Source organism: Felis catus, chromosome C2 (assembly GCF_018350175.1).
Source record: "Felis catus isolate Fca126 chromosome C2, F.catus_Fca126_mat1.0, whole genome shotgun sequence".
Lineage (NCBI taxonomy): Eukaryota > Metazoa > Chordata > Mammalia > Carnivora > Felidae > Felis > Felis catus.
The window spans coordinates 131,944,574-131,960,532 of record NC_058376.1 but is presented as its reverse complement, the minus strand read 5'-3'; the positions used below and the strand labels follow the sequence as shown (position 1 = coordinate 131,960,532).

Below are 15,959 nucleotides of genomic sequence, written 5' to 3'. Positions count from 1 at the left end.
GAACATTTCAAAACCCGATTCCCTCTGCTGACTTTTCTAACTTTTAAAAATGTATCTGTGCCACATGTATCTCCACCGACCGTAGATGTTTGAAAATGGACTCTACAAAGATCCCTCGCCACCCAAATTGACTTGATTCCTCAGCTCACCCTCTGAATCTATTTGGTCCCTAGGTTTCTGACAGTGAGTAATAAGAGGGGGGATGGCTGGTGAGGGGATTCCTATGAAAAATGTTCTGAATCTGTTCAGTTCTTCAGCTCCGACAGCGAGAATTCAGAAGGAACACCTGTGTTTGCCTCCTTATCATGCCGGCATGTTTGTGGAAGACACTTGTGCCCATACTCAGATTGGGACTGAAACACACTGTGCATATGGTTCCAGATGCGTGCATGGTGTAATGCTCACAAGTGGCAATGTCTCGTTCTCACAACATCAGTACATTCCAACCAATGTGCCGCATGTAGAAATAGCATACGTCCTGCCAAGAGCACCCTTTCTGTTTCTCACGAAGGCCCCGGGCGGACTAGTGGTGTCCCCGCAGATGAAGATTTGTGGTCCTCTAAGCCAGACTGTAAGCCGAGTCACCTGCTTTCAGCACAGATGTCTCTCTCCCCTGGGTGGCTGGGTCTCTTGTTAAGCAGGCATCAAGGAGCTGTTGGAAATGACACGAAGAAAAGCGAAACTGATCTAACGGGCTTTCTAAGAATTGCTGCAACACCGACATACGTGTCTCCCATTTTCGTTCAGGGCTTTCCTGGGCCGATGGGAGCTAAAGGGAGCCTTGGAAATCCCGGACCCGCAGGGAAAAAAGTAAGTGTCATCTCCTATAGATTTAAATACTGAGAAAAAAGTACTGCCCTTCTTTTCTCGATTTCCATATTAATTCCTCGCAGGAGCCGGGCACCCTCAATCCCCCCACCTGCTTTCTGCGATACATTCTTTTGCTTCCACTGAGCAAAGAATTTCTAAATGCTTATCTCTTCCTGACACTGCCCTGTTTCACCAGGAGAGACCCTGTGATCTCACCCGTGGTGAAATAACTCCGAAAACTCTCTTCGACTCCCCGATTTCCTGCAGGCATGAATGTGTGCACGGGGCAGAGTCCAGAAGGGGGGTGTCCAGACTCAATCTGCTTGTGCATACTATTCTCTCATTCACCCTGCTGTCTCTGATGTGGCTCTTTTGGAGACTGTCAGCGGACTGTTGGCCTCTTCAGAATCCCACTCCCTGCTGAACACCTTTAAGCGGCTCCCTGTCCCACGGCCAGCTGTGACTGGCAACTGTGCAGTCACCCTGGGGGCCCAGCTTAGAAGGGCCCCATGCTTGGTTTCATGTCCTGCCGTCACCATCTTGAAAGTCTTAATATTTGAGGATGGGACCTACGCTTTCATTCTGCACCGAGCCCCACAAATTAGGCAGCCGGTCTTAATTTCCCCGTAGCTCTTAGGAAAAGCTCTAGACTTTAAAGTAGCTTGGAAGGCCCCCTGGCCCTGTTTAATTCTGAGGCTTCAGAGCTGTTTTCCCTCCCACGTGCCCGCGCCAGGCTTCTCAACAATGCCTTCCCTCCACCCCGACCGTGACCACCCTCACCCCTCCTGCAGTTCCTTCTTCCGCTCACACAACTCCGCCCTCAAACCTCACACCCCTGCTCCTGTGCTTCAGGCAGCCCGCCTCCTTAACCCCACCAGATCTATTTATTTATTTAAAGAAATTTTGTTGTAATGTTTCTTTATTTATTTTTGTTGTTGTTGTTTATTTATTTTTGGGACAGAGAGAGACAGAGCATGAACGGGGGAGGGGCAGAGAGAGAGGGAGACACAGAATCGGAAACAGGCTCCAGGCTCTGAGCCATCAGCCCAGAGCCCGACGCGGGGCTCGAACTCACCAACCGCGAGATCGTGACCTGGCTGAAGTCAACGCTTAACCGACTGCGCCACCCAGGCGCCCCATGTTTCTTTATTTTAGAGAGAGAGAGAGACAGAGAAAGTCGGGGAGGGGCAGAGAGAGAGGGAGACACAGAATCCAAAGCAGGCTCCAGGCTCCGAGCTGTCAGCGCAGAGCCTGATGTGGGGCTCGAACTCACGACCGTGAGATCATGACCTGAGCTGAAGTCTGATGTTTAGCTGAAGTCTGAAGTCTGGCCATCCAGGTGCCCCTTATCAAATCCAATTTAGATTCCCTTCGCCGTCACTGGCATAGCATCCTGAGTTTATAATTTTCTGCCTGTCTAATTGTCTCTCTTTCCAACCAGACTATTTTTTGCTGAGGCAGGACCACATCTGTCATATTCAGTGGTTCATTTTCCAGGATGATAAATACTTGTTGGATGGGCAGACAAATCAGCTAATAAATCAACTTTCGCTGGAGTAAATTTTCCACTCTTTCCCTTCTCCTTCAGTCCTTCTAGAATACCAGGAAAGCAGTGCTTGGGCTGTGCTGACATTTTCTGCTCACCTTTGGAAAGATCATTATTGGTTTCCTACACCCCGTGCCTTGGCTGAGCACTGAACCCTCACTGAGGGCCTTAAGATTTCCCGTCTCAACCTCCTATAGTGGGAGCCAGTTTGGATTTTACTGACCTGAAGCCCTTCTTGTCTCACTTACTAGGGAGAACATGGAATTCTTGGAGATCCAGGGCCAGTGGGGCCAGCTGGACAGCGAGGAAAACAGGTATGAGCTTTTAGGACCCTTCTCTTTTCGCAGCTCCAAGTGCTTAGTTCTGAGGTAAAGAGAAGGAAACTGAGGCCATCAGCCTAAGCACCTGGAGTATTGAAGGTATGTTACGACCTCCTAGGAAGATGTGGGGGAACTTCTCCCACCCCCTGCAGCTCTCATTCTATAGCTAGTCTGTCTGTTAAGAGAAGGGAGAACGGCGAGAGAGAAAGGGGGCATGCAGAGGGGATAACGGATAGCATTTCAGTATTTTCACAACCAGTACGGCCATGTCAATGGATGTCCACTGAAAAACAGCACTATGCATTTCTCTCCCTGTCTTGCAAAACTCTAGGGCAAGAACAAGAGGGGGGTAGATCCAAGAAGTGAGCCATCTGTTCTAGTGGCTCTTGCCATGCTAAGGTCTCTGTGCATGGAGCAGCCAATATAGGAACATTTTTTCATTTCTTCTCAAAAAATAATGTTTATTATAAGTGTTGTGTATACATATTGTAGAAAATTTACCAAGCTTAACAGATGGGAAGAGGGGAAGAAAAATGACCCATAATCTTACTATTTTGAAATATTTGTTATTAACATCCTGGAGATACCAAAACAATCTCTCTATTTTTCCCTCTTAACAGTGTATCATGAGCACATTTCCATGTTATTACATTTTCCCCTAAACATTCTTTTTAATAGCTTCAAAATATTCCACTGAATGTACGTACCTTAGGTCACTTGACCAATCTCTTGCTATTGAGTACTTAATTTGTTTTTAATTTTTTACTGTCATAAGTAGCCCACAATGAGCATTCTTGTATCTGAATTTTTAGACAAAATCATAATCTCTATGTCAAAATTTCAAAAAGTAGCATAACTGGTTCAAAGAATATGCACCTCTTTTGCAAGGTGCCCTTAGGAATATTCAGTGATCTATGCACCCTTGTGTTATGTAGGAAAATGCTTGCTTCAGGACATCCACACCAGCAGTGGGTATTGTCACTTTCTTTTTTTCATCTATACCCATTTCATTAACAAAAAATAGTTTCTCATTACTGTTTCAAATCGCATTTCTTTGGTTACTAGTGAGGATGACATTTTTCCATTTGTCTCTCAGCCATTTGTAAGTCTTTGGGAATTGAATTCCTCACCCATGTCCTTTGAACCAGCTCCTAATTTTCCAGGCGAGTAATTGCTACTGACTCCATTAGTCTTGATGGACCATCCCTCTGCCTCCTGCAATGTTTGCAGAGTGGAGCTGGCCAAAGTACCAAGGCACATACCAGCAAGTGAGGAAAACCCAACAATATGCATGACCCCAGAGTTCAGGGTCACTGGTTAAGGGCCCCTCTACCTGGAAGTGCCCAGTGCTTCTCTCTTGTCACCACTATAGATTACAATTAAGTTTCACTTTTGAGAAATTAAAATGAACTGGTATGTCCACAGGGAGATTATGGCATCCCAGGCTATGGTCAAATGGGACGAAAAGGAGTAAAGGTAAATATGGAAAACTGTTTCTTTAATTATTTCTTTAATTGATGAGACAAACGTAAATAATAAAAGAAAAAACAATCATATGCAGAAGTGGTATATTGATTTATTTATGTTCTCTGCTGCAAATTGTAGGGCCCAAGAGGATTCCCCGGAGATATGGGGCAAAAGGTACCGTGCACATGTCCTTCTTTTGAAATTACCATGATATTAACTTTCTACTTGAGAATTGAAGTTAAAAGGAGAAGGAGAAGGAGAAGGAAAAGAAGAAGGACAGTTGTTTTTCCAGGACTTCATGAATAAAGGACCTTACTACTATGAATGAATCTTTAAGTTGGAAGAGACAGTCCTGTCCTTTGTTGCCTGACGGCCCTGGTCTTGAAACTCCACCCCTGGATCTCCTCTCCAGTTTACTCCTCTTGTCCTCTGGATTTCTCGCCTCAGTAATCTCATTCAAAACTCTTGGCTTCAGCTGTTGCTGTTTGTTCTTTATTGTTGTGGCCTTCACTTCCCCTCCCCTGAAAGGTGACAACAGTCTCCTCATTGGCCTCCATTACCACCTTCTTACTGCTTCAGTTAATCCCAAACACTGCTGTCAACTTGATGGTTTCCACAGTGTAACCTAGTTATGTTTCTCTCCTGATCACACATTTTCCAGAATTCCTCATTGCCCACCAGATTGAAAAATCCGTCTCCATGATCTCCAACCAGACATAACCTTATATTTCAGTCAGAGTAGCTCCTATCATATCTGTTTTTAATGCACTGGAATTCAGTAATAAGATTTCCTTTTTTTTTTTTTTTTTTTTTTTTTTTAAGCATCCTGTCCAGAAGAGTGGCTTTCCAATACTTGGTGTCCAAATTAAAATGCAAAATATAGATTAAAAAAATTGAATGTGTAAGCAGATCAAATCAACTACAGGAAAACAGCCCATTTTTGAACCCTCTTAAAAGTGCTTTTAATTGCTGAATTACCAGAAGAGATTCTTTCCTTAGGGAGAGAAGGGTGCAAGAAGGAACTGTTAGGACAAGAGTTCTCACTGTAAAAGATCAATTTTCTAATTTACTGATAAAGGGAGAAAATGAGCATATTTCAATTTAGGGATAAATGTGAGATTAGTTGTTTTTTTGTTTTTTTGTTTTTTTGATAAATAGGTGCTAAAATTAATTTCCCACCAAAGTCAGAGTAAATTTTTTATTACCTTCAGCTTTTTCAGAAGTGATTTATAAATTTAGGAAGTAATTAATTGTTTAGTATTTTCTGTGGTTAATACTCCATATGTTTTTCCTGATTTTCAAGTATTCTTGCTTTAGATATTTTTAATAACTGGGTAGCCATTGCACTGATATTTATGCGTAAATATTTGTATTAGAAAATTAAGAATAGTTTGGGGGAATATTTAAGTGTGTCAATGACTTTGTTCCAAGCAAGCGGCAGAAGATGACATTTAATGTTTAATATATTGTGTAGTTATAAGATCAATTAGGTTTTAGATTATAGAGAATTATTTCTCTTATTTCGAGCAAATATTTTAATATCTTGATTTCTTATATTTGAATCTTTAGGGTGATGTGGGTGATCCTGGATTTCCTGGGGGTCCTGGACGCAAAGGATTTAAGGGATTAACAGTAAGTGGCCTGTAATTCCAGAAATAATAAATGTTTCTTTGGAGGACTCTGACTTTTATGTTGTAATAATAAATGTGGATTATTGATCTAACCCAAGAGCATCTGAAATGCCACTTCCTGGCTCTGTGACCTTCACCACACCTTTTCAGAGTCTCTGTTTCTCTAACATGAGACTTGAACTTGACACCAAAGGTCACTTTCAGCTCTAAAATTCTATGGTTCCATGAATCTGAACTATTTTAAAGATTTACAGATTGATAGCTGGCTGTTCCAAGAAATGTCAGTGCCTTCCAGTATTTTCTAAGGCACATATTAAAGCCCAGACTATTAACCCTGAGTGGGAATGAAGCTGACATCTTCCTGCTGTGTCTCTAAGGGTTTTCTGACAATTCCACTGCTCAGAACCAAGGTCATCTAGGGTATTTGTTTTAAAGAAGGCTGTTGACATCTTCTAATTAGCACAGTGTGGAGTAGTGTGTTACAATTTTTTTAAAAAACAAAACGCTGAGACAAGCATCTTTTCATTTTGAAGTTTGAGTGTAGTATCAGTGGTCATTATCAGCATGAAAGAGATGCAATTCAACAGATATTTTCCATCTGGCTGGATAAATTTCATCAGCATCCACATCCATCACCTTGAAGTATGGGAATGACACAGCCCACCCCTGTCCTCTTATGTATGTGGAGAATTTTTTGTGTTTGATCCTTTGTAGACGGGAGGGTTTTAATTAGATCTCTGTGCGCTCTAGTATTCTTTTTTAGCACCAATGCTAGTTTATGTCTAATTTAGATTTAAATGCATAGCCAGTGCCAGAGAAAAGTATGTCACTAAATGGGGAGGCTACGAGGGAAATAGATACTTACCAATGGTTAAGAATGGCTATTTATGGGGCGCCTGGGTGGCTCAGTCGGTTAAGCGTCCAACTTCAGCTCAGGTCACGATCCCGTGGTCCGTGAGTTCGAGCCCCACGTTGGGCTCTGGGCTGATGGCTCAGAGCCTGGAGCCTGCTTCAGATTCTGTGTCTCCCTCTCTCTCTGCCCCTCCCCCGTTCATGCTCTGTCTCTCTCTGTCTCAAAAATAAATACACGTTAAAAAAATTTTTAAAAAAAAGAATGGCTATTTGTATTTATACGTAAGGAATTTATTTGACTTGAATTAATGGTTGCTTTCTTTAAAAATCTTTTTCAAATTGTAAAGTCTCATTAAAACTTAGGTATTCTCCACGCATAGACAGTGTGGAAACTAAAGCATATTCCTATCTGCAGCTCACTAGAGGCTCGAAAGGGGAAGAGGGAACTCCGGGACCCCCAGGCCCTCCCGGACGGAGAGTAAGTACACCCATGAGAGCTAAGTAGCCTATGCTGGTTCCTAGATATTCAATAGAAGGGGTACAGAATTTAAAGTCAGAGCACTGGATCCAAATCCAAATTCTTGTTGCTAGCTATGTGCCCCTGGGCCAGTCTCTTGGTCTCTCAGTTGACCTCTAAAAGGGGGATGACCTATCCTGTCCTACCACCTCAAAAGGTAGCTGGGAGGATTGTATATCCAAAGGTGAGCACTCTTTGTGAACGATAAATTTCAGTGCAAATATTAGCTGTTACCATCATTTTCTTTTTTTACTGAAGTTTATAAAAATCAGAATGGGATAAGCTTCATACAGGGGTCCTGGCAAAGTTCTGTCACGTGAGACACGTCAGTAGAGTTCCCCAGATCACCGTTGCCTTCCCGTCTTCAAAACGTAGACTCTAGAGAGATTTGGAAATATAACTGCTAGTTCCCACCAGGCTTCCACTGGAAGGGAAATATCACTTCTGGAAGCATTCTGGGCAGAGGCAGGCACATCCCCCACTGACGGAACATCCATATCTCTATTTTGGTGCTTCTCGTGTTATCATAATGATTTATTTACACATCTCTCTCCCCTGATGAGCACAGTCAGGTAAGAACTAGACGTTGCCAGCACCTGGGTGTTGTGTCAGAGGCGCAGGAAGCATTGTGTACAGAGTGGAGAAACTGCTTACCTTGTTTGGTGCGTTCTGAGCGTTTTGAGACTTACCTGGAGGAGTTCTTTAACTTGGGACCTTGTGGAGAAAACAAAAGCATGGATGTTTTGGGGATGATAGCAGAATGAGAGTCAACTAGCTGTGAGGACGCTGTGATACATCTTTCTCTCTTTCACATTAAGGGCCTGGTGAACATTCGTAGTCACGTGGGTGAGGATCCTGTCTTTGAGTCGTACCGATCTGGTCTGAATTCATCTCCTTTCCAGATTTTGGAACTCTCGCGTGGGGGTCCTGCGTCTTCCCGGCCTTGTTGCTTGGCCCTGCTGGTCCCTAGAGTGTGGTTTTGCTGTCCTGGGGCTGCTGGTCCCAAGAGTGTGGCTTCTCTATCTCGGGTCTGCTAGAATCAGATCAACTTCTTTGTCTTGGGCTCTCAGTCCTCAGCCTCTGCTCAAGAACTTGCTCTGAGTTCTTCTCCAACTCAGTCCTTTAGAACAGACACTCTACAGCTCTGATCCTCTGCAAGGTGTGGTCTGCCTACTCTCTTTATTAGCTAGAAACTGTTCCTCTCTCTGTTTAAGTGGCTGTGCGTTCTTTTCTGTCTTCTGCCATAACTTATGAAAGGAAGGATGAGCCTCTGCATCTCCTAGTGAGATAGTTAATTTCCTGATTCTGGTCAGAAGAGCCTGTGTCCCAGTGGGTAGAATTATGGATGCCACAGCATTGCCAGGTAACACTCAGCATTCAGCAGACAATTAACTGTTTCTTGGATGGATGGATGGATGGATGGATGGATGGATGGATGGAAGGAAGGACAGATGAACAGATGACCCAGTTGTCATTTAGAACAGGGGTTCTTACACTGACATCCCTGGTTGAGCTTCTGAGGCCAGTGAAATTGTATGATTGTGAGCCTGTAATAGCATTTTCTGGAACCAGCACACTAGCATTTACCAGTTGCCCAAAGAGACCCAGGTGTGTTAAACACGTTAAGAACCACAGCCAAGGGGAAGCCTGATCCTGAAAAAAGGAATAAGGGGAAAAGGGAAAAGCTCAAGCTGTCAAAAAAGCACTGCCTCTTCTTAGGAAGCCTCCTTGATTCATTGCACCCAGTTATGCGTACTCCTTTGTTTATAACCTCTCAGCATTTATGAGCTCACTGTGTATGCTCTTCTTTTGCATAAAGCCCATTTTGCTACATAATTATCTCTGGTTCTTTCACCTACGTAGTAGAAGTTGTATGCTACCGCCTACATTTTCAACTCCTTGAATTGTAATACATCTGTACCTCTGAATTCTCAGTAAATTCCTCTCCTTGTGGCATGCTTTGGGAAGTCTGTTGTTTACATTTCAAGTTTTCTTACGAGAAGTACCTTTTAAGTGTCATAGCCTGAGTACAAACATCTTCAAGAAATACTTTAATTTCTTTACTTATTACCTAGAAAGATAATTCAGTTCACTCTGGGCAGACATTCGCTTAACTGATCTCACACTGAAAGAAAGAAGTTTGCACTGTTGATTTAAGTGGGGAAATAGCATTGTAATCTATCTGTTCAGGAATACTTTAAGCGCTCTCTGCCAGCTGTGCTTTTAAGAACGTGCTTTTTTTCTTTGCTCTTGTTTTGTCACTAAAGACTCCGATTCACATACCAATAACTTGCTCTGGTTTTATTTTCCTAGGGCATGAAAGGCATGGCGGGGAAGCCTGTGTATTCTGTACGTATCTCCTTATTCACAAATGAAAACCCAACCAGTCCACTGGCAAATAAACATGACCTCTCAGGGGTTGCTGTGCTCATGTTTCTGTTCTCTTTCTCTTTTTTTTCTTTACAGCAATGTGATCTGATCCAGTTCATGCGGGACCATAGCCGTGAGTATCTGCGTTCGTGGAACAAGGGCGTCGGTGATTGGCGAGAGCACTTAGGAAGAGTGTAGTGTGGGTATGCAGAGTCAGTAACCGAATCCACTGGTGGCACATGTCCCCTGCAGCAGGCTTGTCCTGAGTACTTGCAGTAGAACAGCTCACATCAAAGGTGGGAGGGAGAGGGATGTAAGTAAAGTGTAATTCATACAGGAGAGAAAGCATGCTTATGGCAAATGGTTGGAAACCAACTCCAAAGTTGTGTGAATCAGCTCACACTAATACAATATTGTACAAAGGTCTGCGAGGGCATGGTGTTAAAGGGACGAGCATGGAGATTTGGTGTTAGTTGCTTAGTTACTTAGTCAATAGAGTCTCCTTAGATGGGGGTACTTGAATCTAGTTGTGGGGAAGTGGTAGGGAGTGGCCAGAGAGTAGTTTCACCAGAGGAATAAAGCAGGAGTCAACAAATAGAGAGATTGTCTTTGGTTAGGAGGAAGGGGAAATGAGGTAGACGAAGCCCAGTGATCTCATTTCTGAACATTTATCCCAAGGAAATAAAGCAAAAGAAAGAAAAAATTACAGGCAAATATGGTCGTTGAAACATTATTCATTAGAGCAAAATGAACATACCTTTAGACTGTTTGCACTTAGAGACTAATTAGTTTATGGTGCATCATCTTCTGATCAGATACTAAACAGATACGGTTTTTTTGAAGACTCAGTCAGAATGTGAATAATATTGTCATTAAAAAGCAGAAAATTAAGACGTTAGAGTGGGAGAGAGCCAAAGCATGAGAGACTCTTAAAAACTGAGAACAAACTGAGGGTTGATGGGGGGTGGGAGGGAGGAGAGAGTGGGCGATGGGTATTGAGGAGGGCACCTGTTGGGATGAGCACTGGGTGTTGTATGGAAACTAATTTGACAATAAATTTCATATAATAAAAAATAAAAATAAATAAAATAAATAAATAAAAAGAAAATTAAATTGTATCCTCATTATTTCACATATAGCTAAAGATATACATAGAAACCAGTTCTAGAAGCAAAGGGAGAAAAATGTAACAACTTACTGTGTTAGAGTGGTAGAATTTTAGGTGATTTGTCTTTCCTCATGCTTCCATTGTGGCTTATAATGATGCTGATACAATCACAATCAGAAGAATGTCAGATGGGGAGATTGGAGAGACTTACTGAAGAACACTGGATAGAAACATGGTCATTGCAAGTGTGGGGTGAGAAAAGAACGACAAAACTGAGTTTAAAATAAGCATAAGGCCAGAGCAGGAGAAGCTAAGTAGTGCTATAGATGAGAAGGCAGGAGGGACTGTGAAGAGAAATCCATTGGTAGGAAAATATGATGGCCTCAAACATTTCAGAGGCAGGAGAATGTTGTGTGGGCCCTAAATTAAATGATCTACAGGCAGCTAATGAAGTGGGCTGTAATAAAGGTGAGGATCAAGAGCAGAGACTGGGATGTTTGTGGTCCTTAAGGCCACATGGATGGGTTGAGGTTCTAAGGATGGGAAATGACAGAGAAAGAGACAGAAACCCAAGGGATGAATCCAGGAAGACATCTTAGCTAAGCAAGTGAAGCCAGAGGACAGAAAATGGCATCGCAGAGATGAGGAAGTTCTGCACATGTGGGTCACTTGAAAAGCAAGAACAAAGGAAGGACAGAAGATTCGGGGGAGGGGACCTGGGTGAAAGGCATTGTTTGAGAAGTAGAGAGGCTCTCCATCACCCTGAGGAAGTGAGAACCAGGGCCTGGGGCCCCAGGGGGAGAACAAAAGGAGAGCCACTGTAGGGGAGGAGAGTCCTTCTCAGGAAAATCAAAAGCTATCTTCCCAGGGAAGAACCAAGGAGGAGGAAGCAGTGGGGGAGGTGAGTACTGGCCCAGGGAGGGTTAGGGATCCGAAGACAGTCTTCCAACACAGAGTGAAAGGAGTTAGACAGGAAATTAGGGGGCGGAGGGTGAGGGTGAGCATGGGTTCTATAACCACACAGGGTGCTTGATCGGTGAGCTTGGAACTCCAGAGTGCAAAACTGAGGTGGGATTTGGGCAACAGATGTTCAGAGCTAATTGGGTTGGTTGGACTCCTGGTCTAACACATTTCCTCTTCAGTCCTGCAGCACTGGGATGAGGCCCGGGTCCTGAGCTGATCACTGGGACCCTATCCCCAAAATAGCATAAGAGCTCAAGGGGGCTGATGGGAATGTGGAGTGGGCGTGGTCGCAAATAAACTAAGAGGGCCCAAATTCTGGAGGGAAGGGCACAAGTAAAGAAGATTTTTAGGAAAGATAGACATATTAAAAGAGATCAAGTAGTTTCCCCCAAATCAAGCAAGGTTTGCCACACTCAAACCAGATAGGTGTGCCTGTGTTTCTAGTCTCACAGCTGGGTTGGAGGTTAACATATGAAAGTGCTCAGTCAGGAAAAAGGGATCCTCTTCAGGCCTTGAGATGCAGGGGAGACTGTGGGTTTGGAGCCCTGTCTGCTGGCTGTGAGCATCTCGGCAGCCACAGGATTAAGACCCTCAAAAGGCGTTAATGGGGTTGATGTGAGAGAGCTCAGTGCTGTGGGACGGCAGTGTGGAAGGCTAGCTGGTTGCCAATGCTAATAAAATCTTTTATTATATCAGAGTGACTCATTTGCTTTTCTTGAAGCAAATGAGCAAGGACATTGTCAGACCAGTGCTTTCTAAAGATTTCCAACATTTGCCTCTAATTGGTCTCATGCTTACAGAGTAAATCACTTAGAAAAACCAGATGCTGTTTTGCTCGGGAGAAACCCTTGGGGGCTCTCCTTCCTCCCTAGAGATATGGAGATCACTCAAACGTAGGAGCTGTATTTTTTAGCAGAGACCAAGTTTATTTGGAAATCCCCACATTTCTGCAGGAAGAGAGAGGTTCCCAAGGTGTTCATCTGGGAAGAAAATAAGCCCTCATATTTTAGCCGTGCCTTGCTGAATGACTCTCAGGGCTGTAAGAAGGGAGATGAAACAAATTGAATTTGAGCTATCTTGCCATTTAATCAGAGGCTCATCTATTCTGCTTCTAAGACAAGTGATCAGTGTTTCAGATTTCAAGCAAGATTCTGCTGAAGTCTGCTGGCCATGGCTCACAAGGAGAAAAGGGCAGGAAGGTTCACCCATTAATTGAACTCTTTGTATGTGTTCCTCAGTCCTTCGACCTTAGCTGCCTGTTATTTAGGAATTAGCCTCATTTGCGATTAGAGTCAAACAAAATGTTAAGGTTTGCTGAAATTTTGTTTTGGGGGATTATTTTTAGTCTGTGTGCCAAAAATGTAACAGACTCTTCTCTTTCTCTTTTTTATAGCTTGTTGGAATGGTGAGTATTTTTACCATACTGTGTTTCTCGCTGAAGTAATTAACTGCATTCTGATAAGACCAATTTGAAAGAAATTCTTAGCCCCATGGGAAAAAGGACTTCTTCCTTCTATGCCGATACATCTATCTTTTGATGATGGCTATAATTATCAATGTCACATTTCTACCAGACTGTGAATTGGTGACACCCAGCTCCCAGCCCTTTTACACTATTATGCTTTCTAGGTCCTGTCTGAGTTCACAATTCAATTTCTTCACAGAGTAGGCTGGGAAATTCAGGGACAGGGCTCTGAATGACCACATTTTAATTGCTGTGTTGCTGACCCAGTGATCACTGGCTTCTTGGATGGGCAACGTTTCCTTTCCTTTCTCTCACATCTCACCAAGCGCCCACTGCTTGTACACCTGACCTTGCTGTGGATGGTCTTTCTGGAACCTGGACCGCAGTGGGTGTTGCTTAGCAGCCTTAGATCCCTTGGATTCCATTGCCACTGAAGCTGGTTTTGTCAATGTCAAGAGCTCCTGGTCTTCTAGAAGCCTACTGAAGTAGACTCACAGGGACTTATCCCCAAAGTTTGAGCTTATCCAAAAGTGACATCATTCACCTAAATTCTGCGAAAAACGAAAACAGAAGCCCTTTATATATGTAAGTGCCCAGTAAAATTTCAGGGATTTGAATTCAATTTATCATGTACCCTGCTGGGCACTAGGAAAAGGAGAGAATAAAAATAAATCGAAATCGGTTCTGCTTTCTGGGAAAATCTGTGATGAGAGGTCAGTCTTGAAGATGCTTGCCTACTACTTCTTTAATAATTTTTAGTGTTAGGGCTAAGAAAGGAAGACGAAGGCTACTTCATTTCTCATATTTTATTTTTTCATTATTGGCTTTGATATTTTTTTCTTCACGGTAAAATTCCTCGATTCAAAACACATCTCTGAATCAACCCTAGTCTCCTATTCAGTTGCTGAGAACAGTGGATTGGGGTGTGGGATTATTAGAGTCTAATGCGCTTGAAGAGTTAGCCAGATTCAAGATAGTAGAGCAGTCTATGTAGACGAGGGTGTTCATTTCTTAAATAATCCCTGTTTCTCTTCCTGTGGTCTGACTTTAATAGCATTTTGAAAAGTTAGGTTTGATACGTAGGGCTGATACCCTATGAGATTCCTAAAGTTAAATCATCATAAAATTAGTAGCACTGAATTAGCAATTGCAAAAGAGCCCCATTTTTATAACAGCTTATGGTAAGCCTGCGGCGGTCCTGCTGTTCCCTTCCTCTGGCCACCCTTGCTTTCCTTCAAAAGCTAGCTTCTGGGAGGCCCTGAGATCCCCTCTCTTGGGAAACAGTCGCTTTGTCCTCTGAATGCTCTTGAAGAATAATAGTCTGTCTGTACCTTTCTGTGTAGCAGTCCTCCCCGGGACAGATGCCTTGAAGGCAGTCCTGAATTCGGTTCATCTTTGCTTATATTGCACAGTGTATATCACCCTACATGCTACTCAATGAATATTTGTTGCATAAGCGGATGAAAATCTTCCAAGTGACTAGCATTATTGGTAGATCATTTCTGAAGATTTCTGAAGACCGTAAGCTTTCAAAACCTTCAATAAGCCATCGTATCCTTTCATTCATTTTTTAAAAAATTTTACTTACAGTAAAATTAATTGTGTGCGAGTTCAGTTTTAACACATGCCTAGATTCATGTAGCCACCACCGCAATCAGGATACAGAACTGTTCCATTAGCCTAGACACTCGCTTCAGTTTCTTTTTAAATAGCAGACTGAGTGAGGGCTGTGAAGTCTGAGTGTTTTACCACCAAATATGACTGCTAGAGATTTATATAACACCTTCACACAAACAAAGTGTCACCTGTGTGCGCCTGTAGTTCCAGAGCTGTAGATAACACCTGTATCTCCCTAGATCTTGGTGTGAATCAGCGTCAGCCCTGGGGTAAAGAGAACGGGAAGGGCTTTCGAGCAGCAAGGTGACGTCATACTTCTTTCTGCCTTTCATGTTAGCAAAAAAGTGTCCAGTGTACCCAACAGAGCTGGTATTTGCCCTGGACCAGTCCTATGGTATCACAGAGCAGAGGTTTAATGAAACGAGGAACATCATCACATCCATCATCGATGATCTTGACGTCAAGGAAAGTAACTGCCCTGTGGGAGCAAGAGTTGTTGTAGTTTCCTATGACTCGGGCACCAGCTATCTCATCCGTGGGTCCGACTACCGTAACAAGAAACAGCTCCTCCAGCTTCTTTCCCAGATAAAATATCGACGCCCCACGGAAGCTCAAGACATCGGTAATGCAATGAAGTTTGTGGCCCGCAACGTTTTCAAGCGGACGTATGCGGGAGCCAACGTGAGGAAAGTTGCTGTGTTTTTCAGCAGCGTACAGACAGCCAGTCAGTCATCCATCCTCACAGCCACCATGGAGTTCAATGCCCTAGATATCAGTCCGGCTGTCTTTGCTCTCAATGAAAGGGTTTTCGCTGAGGCTTTTGAGGTAAGACCTTCCCCCGGCGACTTCTTTATGTTTAACTTAGTGGAGCTAGTAAGATGGGAATAGTGGGAAGTAGGGAGAGAGACATGGTTTCTGTGCACCAGGCACTGTCCCTAGAGCTTTGCATACATACACATTCTCAAAACCCTCTGAAGGGAACGCGGTTTTTATCTCTATTTAAAAATGAAGAAACAGGGGCACTTGGGTGGCTTAGTCGGGTGAATGTCGGACTTTGGCTCAGGTCCTGATGTCACGTTTCGCCAGTTCAAGCCCCGAACCGGGCTCTCTGCTGTCAGCACGGAACCCACTTTGGATCCTCTGTCCCCCCCCACCGTCTCTCTCTGCTCCTCTCCCGCTCATTCTCTCTATCTCTCTCAAAATAAACTTAAAAAACTAAATAAATAAAAATGAGGAAACTGAGGCCCCGAGAGTTTGAGTGACTTGTCCAATTGTGTATAGCTCCTAAGTGGC

General features: G+C 43.4%; 1 protein-coding gene across 3 annotated transcripts in view; it reads left to right on the top strand.

Annotated features, from left to right (window-relative positions):
• Positions 1-15,959, top strand: part of COL6A5 (collagen type VI alpha 5 chain) — a 132,577-nt gene that overhangs the window by 81,147 nt on the left and 35,471 nt on the right. For all 3 annotated transcript variants that reach the window (XM_045037623.1, XM_045037622.1, XM_045037621.1), the window contains exons 24-33: positions 748-810; positions 2,608-2,670; positions 4,102-4,152; positions 4,282-4,317; positions 5,713-5,775; positions 7,042-7,104; positions 9,457-9,492; positions 9,610-9,646; positions 12,978-12,989; positions 15,004-15,491. In XM_045037623.1, coding sequence (XP_044893558.1) covers positions 748-810; positions 2,608-2,670; positions 4,102-4,152; positions 4,282-4,317; positions 5,713-5,775; positions 7,042-7,104; positions 9,457-9,492; positions 9,610-9,646; positions 12,978-12,989; positions 15,004-15,491 — 912 coding nt within the window. The remainder of the gene's footprint in view (positions 1-747; positions 811-2,607; positions 2,671-4,101; positions 4,153-4,281; positions 4,318-5,712; positions 5,776-7,041; positions 7,105-9,456; positions 9,493-9,609; positions 9,647-12,977; positions 12,990-15,003; positions 15,492-15,959) is intronic.